Source organism: Apostichopus japonicus, chromosome 8 (genome assembly GCF_037975245.1).
Source record: "Apostichopus japonicus isolate 1M-3 chromosome 8, ASM3797524v1, whole genome shotgun sequence".
In the NCBI taxonomy this organism is placed as follows: Eukaryota; Metazoa; Echinodermata; class Holothuroidea; order Aspidochirotida; family Stichopodidae; genus Apostichopus; species Apostichopus japonicus.
The window spans coordinates 31,757,735-31,775,259 of NC_092568.1; the positions used below are offsets into that span (position 1 = coordinate 31,757,735).

Sequence of the window (17,525 nt, forward strand, 5' to 3'; positions counted from 1 at the left end):
TAATTTTCCGGGCCACCTTGTCCACGGGCTGCGGAACTGAAATCTCACCTGATCCTCCTCAGTCCCCCCACCCCTCCTCCTCCTCCCCCTTCTTGTCGGCCCTGGTGACATCATTGAGATGATGTCAGCAAGTTTTCCTTAGTCTTACATTACTTCGATAAGCTACGGAAGTCTTGAAATTAAAAATTAGTACGGTACACTATATAATTTGCAAACTTTGACCTTCGTTTGAATAAAGGTACAGTAGCCTATCACTGTTTTATTAAACCTATACTCTGAGTATTAATCAAAATGTGGTCGTAATTGATCAAACCATAACACACATTTTGCTAGTTTTTGTTAACTAAGTGAAGGTTATTAGCAAGTCATCAATGAACTACAATATTTTACCGGATTTTAGCATAGAATAGCATAAAAAGAACTACTAAACTCAACTCCTTTCTTTAATTTAAGCTGTTTTGAGGGAACGTAATATAATTTTTAAACCATGTAATACATACATACGATCCAAATCGCAATAAGTCAATCCTTGCGTTCATAATAATGATGACAACCAATCAAATAAATATAAAGAATAACCCACAAAAAAAACACGCAGCAAATTATTATGAACGATTTTTATATCTGCTGCTTTAAAGCTAAACTCCGGTGTTTCCATCAAGAAATGTAATTACACGGATGGTTTCATATATATCATGAAGAGTCATCCATTTTGGACGTCTGCAGTTAAAGGAATCATGATATCACCATGCATGTGCTCTGAGACTTGGCTGCGTTATGCTCAAACTTAAACGTCGGAGAACAAATCTAAAATAAGTTAAGTTGAACATCGAAATTGCGGGATGTAAAATGGAAGTGACTAATGAATGCGGCGTGCCACCTTTGTTAATGATAATTTGCATCAGAAAAGTTGAAATATTTCACTGAAACAGTTGCTTGTGTTTGCATGTGTTGAGCATACTGCAAATTACACGTATATATACATTCTTGGCCCCTCTTATCCAGGGGCGTAGCGAAGGGGTTTTTGTTGGGGGGTGTGGAGAATCTGATTTGCCGACGGATCTGGAAGTGGTGACTGAAATGGGGAGGGGTCTAAGGGGAGGGGGTGTCCCCCTCCCCTTTGGCAAATTTTCAGTTTTGAAACGTCCTTAGATGCAATCTGGTGCATATTTTAAGTCAAATTTGACTTGCCGACGGATCTGGAAGTGGTGACTGAAATGGGGGAGGGGTCTAAGGGGAAGGGGTGTCCCCCTCCCCTTTGGAAAATTTTTAGTTTTGAAACGTCCTTAGATGCAATGTGGTGTATATTTTAAGTCAAATTTGATTTGCCGACGGATCTGGAAGTGGTGACTGAAAAGGGGGAGGGGTCTAAGGGAGGGGGTGTCCCCTCCCCTTTGGAAAATTTTTAGTTTTGAAACGTCCTTAGATGCAATCTAGTGCATATTTTAAGTCAAATTTGGCACGGAAGAAGCTCCCGTTCTCCTTTTCTCTATTCAGCTTTCCTTCTTTCTTCCCCTTCCGCTCTCTTCACCTTTCTCCTTTTGCCGACAGACCCAAAATTTGCCGACAGCGACCAAATTATTGGGGGGGGGTGTGACACCCCCCCCACACCCCCCCGCTCGCTACGCCCCTGCTCTTATCCATGACACATGTAACTGATGTATCATTTATCTGCATTCTAAATGAAGTTATATATATATCATGATTTTTTTTCCTCCGTAATATCACGTCTTGTTATTCCAAAGGATACAGTTATATAATAGGAATGCAGCATAACTAACCGATACAATCGATGCATGTATACTACGGTATACACATTCGTATACTAAGATCAGGTTAGCCTGGATTGGTGGGTTTTGGTGGGTATTGGTGGGTTTTGGTGGGGTCGTTGCGGTTCCATTACGTCACATAACTAACCGATACAATCGATGCATGTATACTGCGGTATACACATTCGTATACTAGGATCAGGTTAGCCTGGATTGGTGGGTTTTGGTGGGTATTGGTGGGTTTTGGTGGGGTCGTTGCGGTTCCATTACGTCACATAACTAACCGATACAATCGATGCATGTATACTATACGGTATACACATTCGTATACTAGGATCAGGTTAGCCTGGATTGGTGGGTTTTGGTGGGGTCGTTGCGGTTCCATTACGTCACATAGCTGAGGTTTCATCGACCTGTGGTGTCTCATCTCTCTATAACAAAAGAACAGTTTTAAAAAAGTCAAATTCAATCACCTTTTTTTCACGCACGATTCTTAATTTTTGATATAAGGTCCCTGCAGAAGTCGTTCTATAATAACAACACATTACCTATTCTATTTGTCTGAAGACAAAAACAGAATCCTTCTTTATGATTCAAATATTTCTTTCTGAGTATACAGTGCAGCCTGCTATAGAATACTTATAACTTAGTGAAATTCGATAATAATTGGAGATATTTTTGACGAGAGAGTACATTTATTGCGGAGTATAAACATATTCTTCATCTCCTTCTTTTTTTTCTTTTTCTTTTTTCTTTTTTTTTAAATTTTTTTTGGGCGGTGCAGCGAATAGCGGTATTCGTTTAGGAGAACATTGGATGGGAGAGGGGTCGTAATGGGTTCTTAAAGGGTTGTCATAAAAAAAAATGATGTGTTTACTCTTACCTTTCTGTCTTGTTGTTTAGTTTGCCTCCATACAATAATAGTAATCATTACACTAAATATACATGAGAGCCAAAAACACACAACAGGAAGAATATTGTATCGCTTTCTCAGCATTTGCTTATCGTAGAGAAGGCAATTTCCCGATGATGGACCACTCCCACAGGAGTTTGAAGATATGAGGCACGCCTGGTCTATGATAATTCCACTTATTAAAGGTCCTGGAATGAAACCTATACGTTTAGAAAGAGAGAGAACATGTTACAATTTACTAGAAAACAAAAGAATGACAAGTTTTTGGCCCATTCGCAGCCTGAGATCGAGTGAATGCCAAAAAAATTGTTAAGAAAACCAAGGAACCAAAATATTAATCAGACGCATGCGCCGGGAGATGTATTTCTCTTTCCGTTCATAACCGGCGACGTATACACCATTACGTAATGTCAGTTGCAGACGTCATTGGCAAGCCATATGTGCAATAATTCGATAAACCGAGTTTATCGCCGTTAAACTCTGTATGTTTTTCGATCGATAAACTGATTTTATCGAGGAAACCACGGTTATCCAGTCGATAAACTCAGTTTATCGATCGAACAACAGAGTTTAACGGCGAATTATTGCACATGTGGCTTGCCATAGACGTCACTACTTTCGTGTCACTTTCGGTATATACAGTATAGGGAGCCGTTTGTTTGTAGAACACACTTGACGAAGACCCTCAAGTCATTAATGGCTTCTCTGGCAGTTGAATCCACGACTATACTCAGTCTAACAAGAATCGTTCACAGTACAGTGTTTTGTGGAATATTAGGAATTGGTATCAAACTATTTGCCAGCGCATGCTTTATGTTTCCGTTCGACTGTTTGTACACAAACTCGCGACACATGATATTTTTGCCAATTTTCATCGGCTAGATCCCTCCGAGGGGCCACAAAATCCCAAAAAGTCATCATAATAATCGTTATCATAGTCCCGTTATATATTTACACAATATAAAAATAAAGAAGCCTTGAGAGCTTGTATAGGGTAAGAGATCGGTATCAGGGAGTTGTTAGGTCCTGTTTACTGAATGGAATGAATGATGCTGTAAGTTCAGACCATTCTACTTACCTAGAACTCTTTTAGTCCAGTTGATAAAAGTGAACGTTAGTGCTCTATCTTCCTCTGCAACAGATCTACACAGGAAAACAAATAAATGCATTATAAGTATCAATATTTTCACAGAACAAACTGAAAATGTCAAGTTAAGTACAAAAAAACAATAAAAAAAATATGATATCAAGCAAAAACTGTTAGAAAATGCCGGTTAATTCATTCAACTTCCGAATGTTTAATAAAACACAAGTGGTTATGAATAGTGGGTATTAGTCCCAAAGGGGTATTCATTTTTTCGTATGCTGCTTTAACCCACATTGGTTCGAAAGAGTTGAGCGAAACGGAAATGCGACAATTTAATATAGGCCTATACGGTACGCTACTTTCATCTAATCATGATTCCGCACCCCATATACACTCCACACCGCACCCATCCGAACCCACCGACGATATCAACAATATCGGCAAACCTAATGTAAAGTTGAAAAAAGGAGGGAAGGACTATACATTTCTTATACATCTTCTACGGTGGCGGATTATCATGGACCTACATTTTGGCAGATGAGCCCGTACACATATATAGGCTTTATCAACTTTTGTATAAGCATCGCAAGAAAACAACAAAGACCAGATCAAGAACAACTAAAGTCCGTTTTCGGAGCAATAAGAATATTACATCAGCTCTATACCATAATGCATTGCAAAGATTTCCTAAGATTGACGTAGTAATAGATGAAATGTTCGAGACAAGGCCTCTCGGGAAACCAAATAAACCTTGCACACATATAGTACGCGAAAGGATTTATATTTATTGACATATAATGTACCTTGTAACCAGGGTAACTAAATCCCTTTTTTTACGTAGATGTAATTTTGCAAATAAAACGTTATATTACAAAAGTGTATTTGTCTTCATCCCTCTTGCCAATAATGATCATTTTTCGACTCTGCAAATCATTAAACCAGATCTAATTAATGTCATTGTGAAGATGATCAATTGTCCCAATGTTAATATATATATATATATATATATATATATATATATATATATATATATATATATATATATATATATATATATATATATATATATATATATATATATATATATATATATATATATATATATATATATATGTATATATATATATATATATATACATATATATATATATAAATTTATATATATATATATATATATATAAATATATATATATATATATATTTATATATATATATATATATATATATATATATATATATATATATAATAATAATAATAAATGCATTTATATAGCGCTAATTTTGTACAAAACATTCAAAAGCGCTTAACAAGGAAAAAGCCAACCAGTCGGTCAATCAAAATAAGCAAGCTTAAACAGATACGTTTTTAGCTTTATCTTGAAAGCATCCAGGGTCAAGGAGTCGATACACATCAATTCCACCGGAAGTGAATTCCACAACCGAGGTCCTTTGTAGGCAAAAGCCCTATTGCCTAACGTATTATGATTGATACGAGGAACATGCAGGGTGATTTGAGAATGTGAGCGCAAAGAGTAAGAACTAGACTTCACCAAGATCATATCACATAAATACTGAGGTGCAAGACCTTTTAAACATTTAAATACTTGCAAGATTAGTTTAAATTCAATGCGTTGCTGTACAGGTAACCAATGAAGAGATTGTAAAGTAAAAGTAATGTGACAAAATTTAGGAAGAGCGTAAATCAACCGAGCCGCTCCATTAAGTACCTGAGTATTTGAACTCTACGAAGCTTATAATCAGGTAAACCAATCAAGAGTGCATTACAGTACTCAATGTGACTAATTACAAAAGCATTAATAAGAGTTTTAGTACAGTCCTCATCCAGGAATTTTCTGATCTGACGAATATTATAGAGTCCATGGTATGCCCTTGAGCAAACTTTTCCAATATGAATGTCCATTGACATGTTGCTGTCAAGATAAACCCCAAGATTTTTTGCACTATCACCTGGCTTAATATCCACGTTACCTACTTTTATCATCTGAACCCGAGTCTTAGCAACTTGTTGGCGAGTACCAATTAAAAGAAACTCAGTCTTAGAATCATTGATCATTAGCCTATTGCTGATCATCCAATGTCTTATTTCGAATATAAGTGATTGCATTGCCAGAACAGCCCGTTCCTCAGATAACAGAGAACCAGCATTGAGAGATAAATATAACTGTGTATCATCAGCATAACTATGTGCGTTAGGAAGGTGTTTAGAGACAATGGCAAACAACTGAGAAACATAACAAAGAAAAAGAACAGGATATATATATATATATATATATATATACGCAGTAATATCTCTTACCAGCGAATCCGTGTAGCAATATAGCGACCGGAAGGTATACAAAAGTAATGTCTTTCCATAAAGCGAAGGGACGTCAACTATAAAGCCTAGATTTCCGGAGGAGGGGTGTGGTAATGGGGGGGGGGGGGGTGTCGAGGAATTTTCCCAGACGTCGAAAAAATGATCGTCAGTTTTCGGAGCTTGCCTGCGAAGATCGATTATGTTATTGTTTAAACATCAAAATCTTGCTCCAAGCCAGTGGCGGCGATTTGTTTCAAATATTGGGAGGACATTTGCTTGGGTACTGGCGCGTAGCAGGATTTTCTAACACGGGGGGGGGGGGGGGTGAATTAATATCAAAGCGGAGCGCCACCATTGGTTGGCGCGCAGCGTCCAAGAAAATTTCTGGTTTTGATAGCCCCCAAGGGCGTAGGAACCGGGGGGGCTGGGGGCGCCAGCCCCCCAGTGAAAAATATGGAGGGGCGGAAGTATCATTCCGCCCCCCGCTTCGCAAGTCAGAAAACCCCTTTTTCATTTCCAAATGAGAAAAAACATCTCATTTGGAGCACCAAATTGCATCTAAGGCCAGGTGAAAATACAAAATTAAGTTTACAAAATGGAGTGGGTGTTGGAGTGTGCTATATTGCACCAAATTGCATCTGAGGCCACCTGGAAATGCAAACAATTCCAAAGGGGAGGGGGACACCCATATGATGCCAACCATGCTCCAAGCAACGGTTTTCATTTATTCTGATCACTGATTTCGAGGGGTGGGGAAATAGTTGCTATGGGGCATTCCAAGTTGAAAATTCTTAGGCTGGGTCGTTGGGGAGGTGGGGGGTGGGGGAGGTAAGGTTTGAGGCGGGGGAGCTGGAATACAGTATCTATCTACCTTAAAATGACAATGACAGGCGAATTGCTAGCTGCGGATATGATGAATAACGATATAACCCATACGACAGCGTAATAGATCCAGGTAGGGCATACTTCACTGCATAAGCCTTCTTGTAATTCTCTGTTGTTGTCATAGTAATCGTTGACGCTAGGAGAGGGGTTGACGCACGAGCAGTTATAGAAGATCTATAATGACATAACGATATGCTTTAGTTGTATTGTTATTTTTAACAAAACAAAACAAAAATAACAGGTACCTATACATGCGAAAAAACGTAGCCTATAGCAAAGCCTAGCCTCGGGTTTGTATGCAGAAATGGTCAATTTCATATAGTGATTACCAGTAGGATAGTTATCAGATGACTGCACCTAATTCGATCGAGCCCACGTGGAAGTGCAATAATAGTATACAGCGGAGCAATCACGTATACTTTTGGGGAAGAAAATATCAAGGAGGCTCAGCCCCACCCTACACTCAGCCCCACCCTACACTCAGCCCCACCCTACACTCAGCCCCACCCTACACTCAGCCCCACCCTACACCCGTGAGACAGGAACATTACAAAGAAGATATTAGTGAACAGTATAAGAAGGCTCTATAAGTCACTTATAGAATTTGCAACATATATAACTGACCATTTTGCATCAAAGCACCATCCATTTACCAAAACATTCTCTAAGGCATGGTATGCCCCTCCCTATGACGACATTTATCATCGTAGCCGCCCCCGCCCCCATCCAACCCCACCCCATCCTATGCACACGTTGTGTGTTGTAACGCTCATTTCGATTTCTTAAATGTTATGACCAACAACACACTCAAGTTTGCAATCACATCACCGTATCGCATAACATAATAAAAGAATAGCAACAGAACACTGTGATAATGCTCTCACTTTGTTACTTTTCATTATTGTATTATTTTCACTGTATACAATTACTTATCAAGCACTGATCACAAGATTCTTCCGAAAATATTAACATCTAAATATAAGGCTATTGTCTTGTTGGACGTTTGTCGTGCATGGCTTGCTTTTTCAGCACGATTTGTTCAATGAAACGAAAACACTTTATACTTTGTTTCTGAATATAAATTTCTTGTTCTTTAATTTAAAAAATGTTGAGCTCCTTTGTCTCTTTCATTGACTTAAAAAAATTTCCAAATGGATACAGAGAAAACAGCGTTCGCCCGTTTCAAATCTAGCTGGGGAAATGTTATTTTAGTTGGACTGTTTGCACCAAGAAATAGTGTTTACATATATGAGCAGCTTTGTAACTCTCCACAAATACATACCACTTGGTCATTACTGAATAGAAATTCCCGACAGCCGGCATGGCAGGGTGACATGTAAGAAAATCCGTCAATACCACACACTGGACTAAAGTCACCAGAACAACCACAGTTAGCATTGCAGTCCAATAAGTCAACTCCATTTGAGAATGAATTTGTTGATCTAGATAAGAAGAATTAAGAGATGATAATTTGAATCCTAATTTAATACCTGCAATAATATGTAAATGAAATATTACAATGAAAAATAATATTTAATCAAGTTATTTTTCACTAATTTATAGTTAATCGTCCATATTTGCCGTCTGATGACGGTCTGTAATAGAGGGCACTAGATAGTAATGCTAATAACAATAATCAGTAGTTTTTTTACGACCACAAATGTGGGGAAAACCCGCAAGGGCTTATGGATTACAACTTACACCTCGGGTGGCTGCCAATTCAACATTTTAACTCAAATTTGGAATCTTTTCAATAAAGAAAGTCATTTCAGATTGGAAAACCATAGATTGCTCTTTGGATGATAAACCCACCAATTACTATGACCCGATCGGGTATCGAACCCGTTGCTTCATTGCTTCAAATGCAACTCGGCCACAGCACCGGTATGAATTTCTTAAATGTATTAACGTGGCTCTAAGGAATATAATTATTGTATTATTATTTAATTATATATATATATATATATATATATATATATATATATATATATATATATATATATATATATATAGATAGATAGATAGATATAGATATACAGATAAGTCAATTGACTTTATTACTTACACTGTGTGTTCATTATGACCAATAATCTTTTCATCTGGACAACTGAAGAAAACGGACGCAGTAGGACCTAAACAGAACAGGGTCACACCAACTGAATAAAATATAGCACATTGTAGCTTGTTGAGATTCCAATGACGTATGAGGATCGCTCCGAGTAGTTGTCCCACAATGTACCCGAAGAATGTCTGAATACCTGATGATTAAAAGACGGTTAGTCTACATGTAGCAAAAATGTTGCGCGGCTTAAGTTCAGACCATATACTTGTTCATTTTTGGGGAGGAAAGAATATTTTAATTTCACAAAGAAAACTTTGTCCCATTAAAGGTGAAATGCTCTGACATCTAATGGAATTACCGGGTAATACGTGGTTATGACCATTAGGCGAGGATATGTTTCTCAAATTGGGGGAGGGGGTGGCATGGATTCTGACTGCCATCCTTGGGGCTGGGTCTGAGCTCTGCTGGCTGGCGGCGACCCACGGGCAAGCCTTCTCCGCATTTACAGTGTATTGGATTCTGAGTTATTGTTGTCCTCTTTTCGTATCCTATCCCATCCCATCGCATCCCAAATCAGTAGTTATGATGAGAGAGTGGGATTTGAACACGAAAGCTCATACACTTTATGAACTTCATCATATAGGCTAAACGCACCTGTTAGTATTGACGTCATATATACGTACCTGCTAGTATTGACGTCATATATACGTACCTGTTAGTATTGACGTCATATATACGTACCAGTTAGTATTGACTTCATATATACGTACCTGTTAGTATTGACGTCATGTTTACGTACCTGTTAGTATTGACGTCATATATACGTACCTGTTAGTATTGACGTCATATATACGTACCTGTTAGTATTGACGTCATGTTTACGTACCTGTTAGTATTGACGTCATATATACGTACCTGTTAGTATTGACGTCATATATACGTACCTGTTAGTATTGATGTTATATATACGTACCTGTTAGTATTGACGTCATGTATACGTACCTGTTAGTACTGACGTCATGTTTACGTACCTGTTAGTATTGACGTCATATATACGTACCTGCTAGTATTGACGTTATATATACGTACCTGTTAGTATGGACGTTATATATATATATATATATATATATATATGTGTACCTGTTAGTATTGACGTCATGTATACGTACCTGTTAGCATAGACGCTACGGAAGGAGTTAAATTGAAGTAGTTTTGCACGTACAGCGGGGTAAACGTAGCGAAGGCCTCGGAACCAAATGAAATGATACCGCCCATTAATGACATTAGGATGATAACCGGGTTAGTAACGATTCTGTAAACAGAACGACAAAATGCCTTCGTGCCTTCCCAAAATCGCTGAAGTCCTTCAATGAAGCAGAGTAAATGAATACTTAAAATTACAATACATTATTATTACTTTTAAAGATAAATGCAACAATAGTGAAGCTTTTGCACCCCCCCCCTACCCGACCCCATTCCCTTCCCGGTGACTACAATATATGCGGGTAAGAGAAATATAGCTACCAAAGATATATCGAGTTGAGGTTTTTGTTTCTTTCTATTTTCAACGCTGTTGATTGTTGTTTGACATAAGGTGCAATTCGTTTAATTGGAAGACATTGTATACATGAATATGTCACGTGATCTTTGAACTACCATGCCCAAGATATAACGCAGGAGTCGAAAATTATTATAGGCAGTTAAATTCGACGTAGACCCCGTCTCGGGACCTCACTCGTTTTTTTTTTTGGTGGGATGGGGGTTGGGTGGGGATGGGGTTGGGGTGGGGTGAGTGGGGTGGGCAGGTAAAGGGTGCATAGTTATATCAGTTATATCTCTGCACATGACTGTTCAACTGGTGCTTTTCGCGTGGCCAATTAACGTAATGGAGCATTTCTTAACTTGGTCGAGTTAAGTGCAGTTAAATGTTTGATACATGTGAACAGCGCCGTTTAATTCCCACATAAACAAATTAATGTACACTTCATCTGACCTTATCGCGACTTCTAAGAATTTTCATGCAAATCAGAACATGATCCAAGTATTCATTCTTAATTCCGTGTAACGTCACCGCTCTTCTGTATAACTTGAAAATTTCAATGCTATAAATGAAAGTATACTGTGTTGTTGTCCATTTGCGATGCGAAAAAATTAGAGGAAATACGAAAGTGTTTCTTTTGAATTTACGTTTTCGTGAGTCACAAACTATGATTTTTTGTTCAATTATTCTTTACTTTACGTCATCGGAATAAAGAAGATGTTCCTATTTGATATATCTTATAATGTGTATAGTGTGAAGTTGACTTATATACCCCTTTTCTCTGTTTGCTATACATATAAGCCTATATAATTCAAACTGAATCCTACCGTCAGTGAAACTTGCATCGGTTTGTTTGATGTTCTCGTCAACCACGGACGGATTACCAACAAAGTTGTCTCCTCTTGCCTCGCTCGAAGGTAGAGCGCCCTCATCAACAGAGAGAAGCGGTTTTGACTCACCACCTTCAAGTTCGTCTACATGAACAGGAAGGGCAGTGGGGAATACAAAATATAGCAGTGATGAAAGAAACGTTAACATCGAGAGAATGAGGTATCCTAACCACCATGCTCCAGGAAGTTTGTCTGGCTCGACCTCAACATCCGTAGTGAACAACACGTAAGGGATACGAAGACAAAGCGAAGCGAGGAAGTACCCACACGTAAATCCAATTGTATACATTGATGTAATAAAACCTAATAAATAGAAAAGAAAACAACAAATTAATATACATTTTGAGTATAGTCCAGGGGCCGAACCAGAGAGAGGGAAGAGGCTGGGGTGGGGGGGGGGTGGTGGACCGTGGTCCTTCAGGAATTTTGTGACAAGGCCTGTCCTGTGTTTATAACCACTATATACTTTATGCATCTGTAATGGTTACCGCTGGGATCTTACGTTGTGAGGCGTTCAAATTCTTTATCTGGATTCGAACCCGGGCCTCGCGTTTTATATGCAGACACCCTAACCAAGTAGGCTAAGGACACTGATTGTCTGTCCAGAGGTTCGAAAACAAGTAGAGAAGGTCGTAATTTCAACTGTAAGCTTTATTGCCACCTGTATCGAAGAATGCTAGTCCTGTTCTGGTGACATTATTTTGCCCCATACTATATGCAAATATCTTTACACACATCTTTATACACATCGAGCAAGTATTGCTCTCTTCTTTCCCACTCTAGCCTCTCCGCTAATATTGCTGTATTGATGTGACATTTCCTTTATTTGGCCATATGGAGATTGTAACACTGGTTGTACAAGACCGTTGTGTAAAATATGTTCCAATTGCTAACAATATTTTGAATATATTTCATTGTTAACATTGTAACGAGGGCAATTACGTAGGTGAAACAGGCACAACTTTCGCCTGAGATACCCAATTGTTGAGCAGTACAATCTCCCCAACCATTCTCTCAAAAATCTGATATGTGTTTTAATTGCTAAAAATTTAAAATCAACTGCTGTACGAAAACTAAAAGGAATAGACTGGATTTTCCGTATCATATCACACCAGCTTAATGTCGCTTTTTAAGCACATACACAAGTACTAGTTTTGCTAACAATTTACATTTTTATTTTATTTTTAATTGAAATAAAGTACCAGCTAAAAGTTATTGTTCGTTTTCAAAGAGCTTTTACAAGGGACCAATTGAGTAATGGTTCTCGCATGCGTAACTGATGCATTATTAGTCTTTATGATTTTGGCTGGGCTAGGCCCAGATTATGTTGAATATATTGTTAGGAATGTCGGGATATTAGATGAAAATAGTGCTGGGCGGGATTCACGATTTTTATGACAGTGCTGGGCGGTAATTTTTAGTGCTGCGCGGGGTCGCCCAGTGCCGCCCAACGTGGGCAAATCCCGATATATAGATAGATAGATAGATAGATAGATAGATAGATAGATAGATAGATAGATAGATAGATAGATAGATAGATAGATAGATAGATAGATAGATAGATAGATAGATAGATAGATAGATAGATAGATAGATAGATAGATAGATAGATAGATAGATAGATAGATAGATAGATAGATAGATAGATAGATAGATAGATAGATAGATAGATAGATAGATAGATAGATAGATAGATAGATAGATAGATAGATAGATAGATAGATAGATAGATAGATAGATAGATAGATAGATAGATAGATAGATAGATAGATAGATAGATAGATAGATAGATAGATAGATAGATAGATAGATAGATAGATAGATAGATAGATAGATAGATAGATAGATAGATAGATAGATAGATAGATAGATAGATAGATAGATAGATAGATAGATAGATAGATAGATAGATAGATAGATAGATAGATAGATAGATAGATAGATAGATAGATAGATAGATAGATAGATAGATAGATAGATAGATAGATAGATAGATAGATAGATAGATAGATAGATAGATAGATAGATAGATAGATAGATAGATAGATAGATAGATAGATAGATAGATAGATAGATAGATAGATAGATAGATAGATAGATAGATAGATAGATAGATAGATAGATAGATAGATAGATAGATAGATAGATAGATAGATAGATAGATAGATAGATAGATAGATAGATAGATAGATAGATAGATAGATAGATAGATAGATAGATAGATAGATAGATAGATAGATAGATAGATAGATAGATAGATAGATAGATAGATAGATAGATAGATAGATAGATAGATAGATAGATAGATAGATAGATAGATAGATAGATAGATAGATAGATAGATAGATAGATAGATAGATAGATAGATAGATAGATAGATAGATAGATAGATAGATAGATAGATAGATAGATAGATAGATAGATAGATAGATAGATAGATAGATAGATAGATAGATAGATAGATAGATAGATAGATAGATAGATAGATAGATAGATAGATAGATAGATAGATAGATAGATAGATAGATAGATAGATAGATAGATAGATAGATAGATAGATAGATAGATAGATAGATAGATAGATAGATAGATAGATAGATAGATAGATAGATAGATAGATAGATAGATAGATAGATAGATAGATAGATAGATAGATAGATAGATAGATAGATAGATAGATAGATAGATAGATAGATAGATAGATAGATAGATAGATAGATAGATAGATAGATAGATAGATAGATAGATAGATAGATAGATAGATAGATAGATAGATAGATAGATAGATAGATAGATAGATAGATAGATAGATAGATAGATAGATAGATAGATAGATAGATAGATAGATAGATAGATAGATAGATAGATAGATAGATAGATAGATAGATAGATAGATAGATAGATAGATAGATAGATAGATAGATAGATAGATAGATAGATAGATAGATAGATAGATAGATAGATAGATAGATAGATAGATAGATAGATAGATAGATAGATAGATAGATAGATAGATAGATAGATAGATAGATAGATAGATAGATAGATAGATAGATAGATAGATAGATAGATAGATAGATAGATAGATAGATAGATAGATAGATAGATAGATAGATAGATAGATAGATAGATAGATAGATAGATAGATAGATAGATAGATAGATAGATAGATAGATAGATAGATAGATAGATAGATAGATAGATAGATAGATAGATAGATAGATAGATAGATAGATAGATAGATAGATAGATAGATAGATAGATAGATAGATAGATAGATAGATAGATAGATAGATAGATAGATAGATAGATAGATAGATAGATAGATAGAATTTTAAAGTTACATTCAGAATACAGTAAAATATTAATATAAACAAAACACAGAGAAGTTGAATGAAAAGGTAAGAATATCAACAGCAGCAATATCCATACATGTGAGAAAAATATACACATATACATATATAAACAAGATTATAAAACAAAAGAACAGCCCTCAGGTTGAAAAGAGAATCAGAATTAGGTACAAAAGAAAACCTGGAAGTCTGCTGCCTGAACGGCAGAATACATAGTTTTCGAAAAGAGGATGTGTATGGTCTTTTAATATTTCATGGGTTTTCTGGTGCACCATATCAATGTAGAGTTCATAAATAGTTTTTAAACAAATATCCCTCCCAATAGTACGGCTGGCAGCCCTTACAACCTTCTCTAATTTAATCGAAGAATCCTTTGTAAGCAGCCCGTAAAAACAAATAATACTAAAAGTCAGCACGCTTTGTATCACTGACTGGTAAAAAAGTAAAAGAATAGTGTTGTCGATATTAAAATATTTCAGTTTACGTAAAAAGTAAAATCGTTGGCAAGCCTTTGATCTAATTGCATCAACCTGAAGTTAAGTTTACAGTCAATGATAGTACCTAGATATATATATATATATATATATATATATATATATATATATATATATATATATATATATATATATATATATATATATGTGAAAGAAAGAAAGAAAGAAAGGAAAGAAAGAGAGAAGATTGATCTCACCAGCGTATAACACGATGGACTTCTTAGCGACTCCGTCATCTAAATATACAAGTGCAATCGGAAAGATAGCTCCATATGAACAGGTCATAATGCGTCCGATGACCAACCAAACGACCGGTCCAGTCAATAAAGATAAAACGTCACCTCGTTTGCATTCCGGTTCGGTGCTGTCAACCAAAGAGTCGTTGAGCCCACCACAGAGACCGCTTGACAAATCGTCGGAACCCTTTCCATTGAGGAATTCCTCTAGTGAGGTTTGATACAAGAAATGAGGAAATGTCTGAACTAGTGTACCTAATGATGTGAGGATAGTTATCACTGCCATAAACCTTGGTCGATGACAAAATTGCCCAATGTATACCAAAGGCATCATAACCCATAAACCGGCAAAATAATCAAAGGCGGTCAGGAAACCGCTCTGAGAAGTTGACAAATGGAAGATTTTCTCGACGGTCGTGATGACGCTACTCCAGTAACCTCCTATTGATTTATAAAAAACCGTAGAAAGGGACCAAACTGCGAGGAATACAACGGGAGATTCCCGGGGATTGAAAGAAGCCATCCTCCAAAATGTTTCAGATAAACACGCCACAGAGTTGGAGAAGGTGTTTATTTGGCAATGAAATGTAAACTCATAGACGAGTGTAGACGTCTGGATATTCCGAGAGCCTGTAGTTCAAAGTTGAGATACACTTGAAATGAACACAAGATCTCGACATGAGTGTATTTGAGATATTGTACGTGATGGTAGGTCTATCACACATAGACCCATAGTATGCGTTCATACATCAATTTACAAGAAAGAGAGCTAATGGAGAGAGATATTTTTTGTTTGTGTTTGGACGAAGGATATTGTAAGATACATACCGCCATAGGCGTAGGAGCACAATTTGATTTGGGGGGACTGTAACAACTGGCCCGAAAAATACAACCAAAATATTTTCATGTACACAACCTATGGGAATGCATCCATTATTACATCGCATGCCAATTACATGCAATCATTTGCCGTGTTATAATCCTTCCATATTGGGCATCATTTTGGGGCGATCGTTACAATTTTAATGATAATAATAATATAAGTTTAATCATTGAAAAACACATTGCAATTTATTTTCCTTTCAGTAGGTGCCCGAAAAAATTATCAGCATATTGCCCGAATTTTCACAAAAATATTTGGTTGGGGGCTGCATCCCGCCCCCAGACCCCCCCCACCACCCCTACGCCTATGCATACCGCAGCATGTAGTAAAGCCCCCGTCCCTACTCCCTCCCTACCGTCCCTCCCTCCCTACTCAGTTTGTTTGGTTGGTAGGTTATGACAGTTGCGAGCAGTTCTCGAGTTGTACAACGTTTCTATATCAGTACGTCCATGAAGTTAAGGTAACTCATTTGCCGACATTTTGAAGATTACAACTATTCACCAGAGAACAAAATACGTTGGGCTTGGAAACCAAGATAATCTATAAAAGCAATTGAATAGGTCTATATAGTAAGCCAAGGAAATGAATCAACGACTCCATTACATGCAGGAGAAGGTAGCCGGGTTTACTATTACACAGTATTATTACACATGTGGCATTCAATGAACTATAGAGTGAACGCACAATGGCGCGAACCCGGCGGTTGTTTTTTCTATATTTTTCTCTCTCTCTCACATGTTTTTTGTTGTTGTTGTTGTTGTGTGTACTTTAACTCGCTACGAGAGAACAAGAAATACCGGGGGGAAAAATAAAACAAATAAATGAAAACGCTGCAACATACAATGCCCCCCCCCCCCCCAACACTGAGCCCCACTAGGACTCTGATCCCGAGAAACTCTTTCTAACATTTGTTACAGTGGTTAAATGTCGTTACGATAAAACAAGAAATATCTTCAAATGCTAAAGCTTTCGGGGTCTTCGCCCCTGGACTCCAATCAGCAATTTCAAATGCACTCCATTAAAATCCTCTCCCTCACATGCATGATCACCATCACCATCACCATCACCATCAACCATCACCATCACCATCACCATC

At 37.0% G+C, this 17,525-nt stretch overlaps 1 protein-coding gene across 1 annotated transcript; it reads right to left on the minus strand.

The window, feature by feature from the left end:
• Window positions 1-1,093: 1,093 nt before the first annotated feature.
• LOC139972010 (solute carrier organic anion transporter family member 3A1-like) lies at window positions 1,094-16,573 on the minus strand. Its single transcript, XM_071978873.1, has 10 exons — window positions 15,508-16,573; window positions 11,401-11,766; window positions 10,203-10,397; window positions 9,037-9,229; window positions 8,254-8,413; window positions 6,958-7,145; window positions 3,761-3,825; window positions 2,653-2,882; window positions 2,121-2,200; window positions 1,094-1,992 (listed from the first exon to the last, which is right to left on the minus strand). The coding sequence occupies exons 1-9, from the start codon at window positions 16,067-16,069 to the stop codon at window positions 2,159-2,161; spliced, it is 2,001 nt and encodes a 666-aa protein (XP_071834974.1). The 5' UTR covers window positions 16,070-16,573; the 3' UTR covers window positions 1,094-1,992; window positions 2,121-2,158.
• Window positions 16,574-17,525: the final 952 nt, after the last annotated feature.

Bases quoted from the DNA above. Each gene is read 5' to 3' on its own strand.
- LOC139972010 (XM_071978873.1), bottom strand. From the start codon at position 16,069: ATGGCTTCTTTCAATCCCCGGGAATCTCCCGTTGTATTCCTCGCAGTT. The intron at 11,767-15,507 runs GTGAGATCAATC...TCTATTTATTAG, and splicing joins GTCCATCGTGTTATACGCTG to GTTTTATTACATCAATGTAT. The intron at 8,414-9,036 runs GTAAGTAATAAA...CTTCTTATCTAG, and splicing joins GGTCATAATGAACACACAGT to ATCAACAAATTCATTCTCAA.